At 40.0% G+C, this 3,903-nt stretch overlaps 1 protein-coding gene across 8 annotated transcripts in view; it reads right to left on the bottom strand.

The window, feature by feature from the left end:
• Positions 1-833: 833 nt before the first annotated feature.
• LOC109039198 (uncharacterized) overlaps positions 834-3,903 on the bottom strand; it is a 223,966-nt gene continuing 220,896 nt past the window's right edge. For all 8 annotated transcript variants that reach the window (XM_072297305.1, XM_072297306.1, XM_072297312.1 and 5 more), the window contains one exon: positions 834-1,276. In XM_072297305.1, coding sequence (XP_072153406.1) covers positions 1,083-1,276 — 194 coding nt within the window. In that variant the 3' untranslated portion in view covers positions 834-1,082. The remainder of the gene's footprint in view (positions 1,277-3,903) is intronic.

Below are 3,903 nucleotides of genomic sequence, written 5' to 3'. Positions count from 1 at the left end.
CCATACAACAGTGTAATTTAATTCGTATTTTTCTGCACCATCTTGCAACGCTGTTGGATAATTTACTGTTCTCAAATTATTGTTTTTATCCTACTTATTTGAAGCTTGTTTCGTGAGGAAAACGAGAAATTTACCTAAAAAATTTCGGAGAAGGTGAATGACTTTTCAGAAGCACGTTGGGTTAATTTGGAATTTTTTCACCTCTCTAAATATTTCTATCTATTTTCAAGATTTTTAGTAAAGAATGATTTTTTTAATTACACCGTTTCATTGTCTCCCGACGGCTGATGCTAAGAGTCTCTAATCGAGGCATCCTCGATTTCAATGTTCGTGAACTTCAATGCAGCTGGGTGCTCTCAAATAAGGTTTCTCTGACGATAAGATGGCGGAGGGGGAGGGGCGCTGGCAGATGTATGGTCAGGACCTTAAACATGGTATCAAGGCCCGAGATGGGATGCGTAGGGTCCGTACACTTCATTGTCATAAAAAGCCCATACCATACTTCATTGGTACACCATTTCTTTTTGGACAGTGGTACTGACTGCACATACCTAAACGTGACATTAAAAAACTAAAGTAAGAAGTGTTGAATCTTCTTCAATCGTCCCTGATGCAATTTAAGGTGCACGAGCATTTTCTACCTGACCTTGAGCACAATCTCTTGTTGACTCCAGAATGTTTCTAGTTTACCTCAAGAACGTCCAAAGAAGCTGGGCTTGAAGAAATCCTGAAGCATGGTTCATGTAAAATACCGGATTCTTGGCCAAGACACCCGGCTCGTCATGGTAAATTACCCAAGAAACAAAGGTTTTAGGAGACGGTTCTAAAAACACTTAAATTAGAAAAAGAGAATTTTATTTGGAGATTTCTTTAAAAAAGAAAAAAAAAACTTTGGGATTTATACAGAAAAATCAATTTCCAATAGATGACAGGTTTGAGCAAAAATGTGGGGAAAACCACTTTTCATTCATTCATTTTCGTTGCCGTTTTCGTAACTCTTTTCAATGTATAAATTGGTCAGTTTAGGTAACTAAAGCCAGTGCGCATACTGTGTGAGTCATGATAATTATGCTAATATTCTATCATATGGGTTTATAATCTTCATTTGAGCAGACCGATCGGTCTCCATTGGACGTTGTAACAGCGTTGATGACTTTACGGATTTTGCGATGAATGTTGACAAACCTCTGCTTTTTCTTCTTCCTGCTTCTAGTCGCTTTATCATCTTCTGGCATCTGATTTTGGATTTTCATGATTTCTGCTTTACTAACGCCACCTAAAATAAGAAAAAAATCCAAGATTTGGAATTAAACATTAGAAAAATAGTTAATAGAATTTGTTTTATATACACTGATTCGATGGGTGTGCCTAATGTTTTAACATCAAAGATGAGAGTAGTCAGGTTATTGTCGTCCCAAAATATCGAAATATGGTAATGTTGCATGTGTGAGGAATTTTCGATTTGACTATTGATTTTTATGTAAAAGTTCGCGAGAAACACGATAGTGCCACTAGTTTCCTGGTTCAAGTTCAATATGGTTCAAGTTCCCATGAAGATAGTCAGCCATTCTTCAAAGCCCTATTTAAAAGGAACTAAATTCGCGTGTAATTTTTAAACTTTGCTTTGCCACAATTGGTCTGACTCCTCGTGATCTGGGAAGTTGCAAGAATCAGAACCAGCATTGATGCGCTCTCTCGCGGGTAACGCCGAAACCCTAGTTGTCACTTTCACTTTTCTCCATTAGTCGCGCTCTTCTTTCGTTCCGGTTCTCTGATTCGCACTGAATTTTCCAGATCCTAGACCCAACTCCGGGAGCCATTTTGCATGTTTTTCTGTTTTCAATTGAGTGCAAAGTCCAAGTGCGAGTGCGCTTTTTCGCGTTGACCAGGCCTTGTGCCTGGTCACTTTTTGTCTCAACTCCTTGTCGGCCGGCCAATAGTTTTGTCTGTTAAGTTTTACCTGTCTTTTAATCGTCGCATCTTCATCACCTCGAGCATTTCCTGGGTAACCTGGAAGCCTGGCGCACCTCTGAGATAGCTGCCTGCAACAGCGGTTTGCAGCCGCCCTTTTAAGCCCCATATTGGGTCAGTTTGCCATGTGAATTTTGACTTTATCTCGAGCTTTCAGGCTCTCTAGCCTCGTGGCGATTCTGCCCAAGTCATTCCTAAGTCAAGGGCCCTGTGCATGCTAGTTACGATGAAGCGAGGGAAACCTCACTTTAGCATTGGTTTTTACATTCTTGTTGTCCATTTACAATTTTCCTCTTATTCTTGAGTAAGCTCTGACCTTGACCAAGTACCATGTGCACCTAAGTCAAGTAGCCTACCAAAGTCAGTGATCTCTTGGAACCTCTCAGCCTTGCAATGGCAAATTAAACATATTATTTTCAGTTCTTTTTCAGCACAAAAATGTTGGCTTTTCTAGCAAATCTAACTAGTTCATTTTGACTCGGAGAACGCATGGAAGCTCTCCGATCTGATTGCCTGTCGCAGAGACCTAGTTTCTGGTTCTCGTTACCGAACTCCTTGGCAACCTCAGAAACTGGTCGTTTCTCCTGTTGCATTGACCTTAGGCCTTGTTGGCTAGGAAGAAGCGAATTGGTTGTTATCCTCACTCAGCGAATAAGGAGATGTTTCCATTTTCCTCTTGGCCACACTGTCTATCTCTAGCGAGCTACTTACTTTTGAGGTAAGCTACAAGCATTACTCAGGTGCGATAAGCACTGTGTTTTCTCTTTGATTATGATCATGAGCCATTTTATGTCTCTTAAGGTTTATCTACAGCTGCGTGAAGTAAGAAATTTCTCCGCGCAGGGGGCGCCACCGCTGTGTTTTAGAGTCCGTACAGCTCCACGTGAGTCCTTGAGCTTTTATAAAAGTTGAAGGAATTTCTGTTTAAATCGAAGAGTTATAAGTTCTAGCCATAACATTCTTCTTCCTATTGACCCTAAAAACGACGTGAAAAGTCATTTCTGAAGCTCAGCAATTTGATCCCAGAAAAAAGTAGGGTTAAGCATGATGACCTTGATGCAACCAATCGCGCTTGATCGCTCTCAGCAGTTGGCAGATATCTCTCTCCCACCGTGAGCTGTCTCTCTCGCACTTACAGATATCCCGTAAGAGAAACTGGGATCAATTTACAGCTTTTTTTATATGACTTTCAAAGCTCGCGTTTGTTTCTAAGGATTCCAGACGTATGCTGCTAGAACTTATGAGTCTTAGAATTTAAGATACCTATTGTGATATTTAAATAATCACTGATTTCGGAGTCAGATTTCAGCAGCGCGACGTGGTGGATTTTTTCGGAACTACAGCTGAAGATTGACCTTAAGCTGGCCCTCTTCTATTCAACAATTTAAGACTGTAGGATACCATAGCTCCTTGTATTTGTATTATTGTCTATTTTTCTCATTTGCAGGATTATTCAATTGTTTGTTATCTTATCTCTGTGCCTATTTTGGCCTATTTCTAATACATGCTGCTGCAAAGTGAACTACAGTATTAGTAGTAGGAATGTGGTGATTTAAGAACAGTAAAATGTCCAACAGCGCTGCAAGAAGGTGCAGAAAAATACGAATTAACTCACAGTGTTGTATGGTGATTATGGTTCAATATGGCTACGCTGTAAAAAAAGGAGTGCTGTATGTAGCCCCTTCATTATGCGGATAATGCAATGGTGTAATGTAACCCCTTCAATCTGCGGGTTATGCAATGGTATATTCTTCAAGATGGCGGTTACGCAACAGCGTTGCCGGACGGTGCACATAAACAAATGATTTATTTATCTGTGAAATTTTGCAACTTCGAATTTTACAGTGTTGCCAGATGATTCAAGAATTTATGTAATACGATTTAAATAATATCGTAATACGCGTTTATGAAACATACGCGTTCCAGAAACGT

Source organism: Bemisia tabaci, chromosome 2, assembly GCF_918797505.1.
Source record: "Bemisia tabaci chromosome 2, PGI_BMITA_v3".
Lineage (NCBI taxonomy): Eukaryota > Metazoa > Arthropoda > Insecta > Hemiptera > Aleyrodidae > Bemisia > Bemisia tabaci.
Note: the sequence above shows the minus strand (reverse complement) of the source record. Positions and strands in the feature narration are given on the sequence as shown.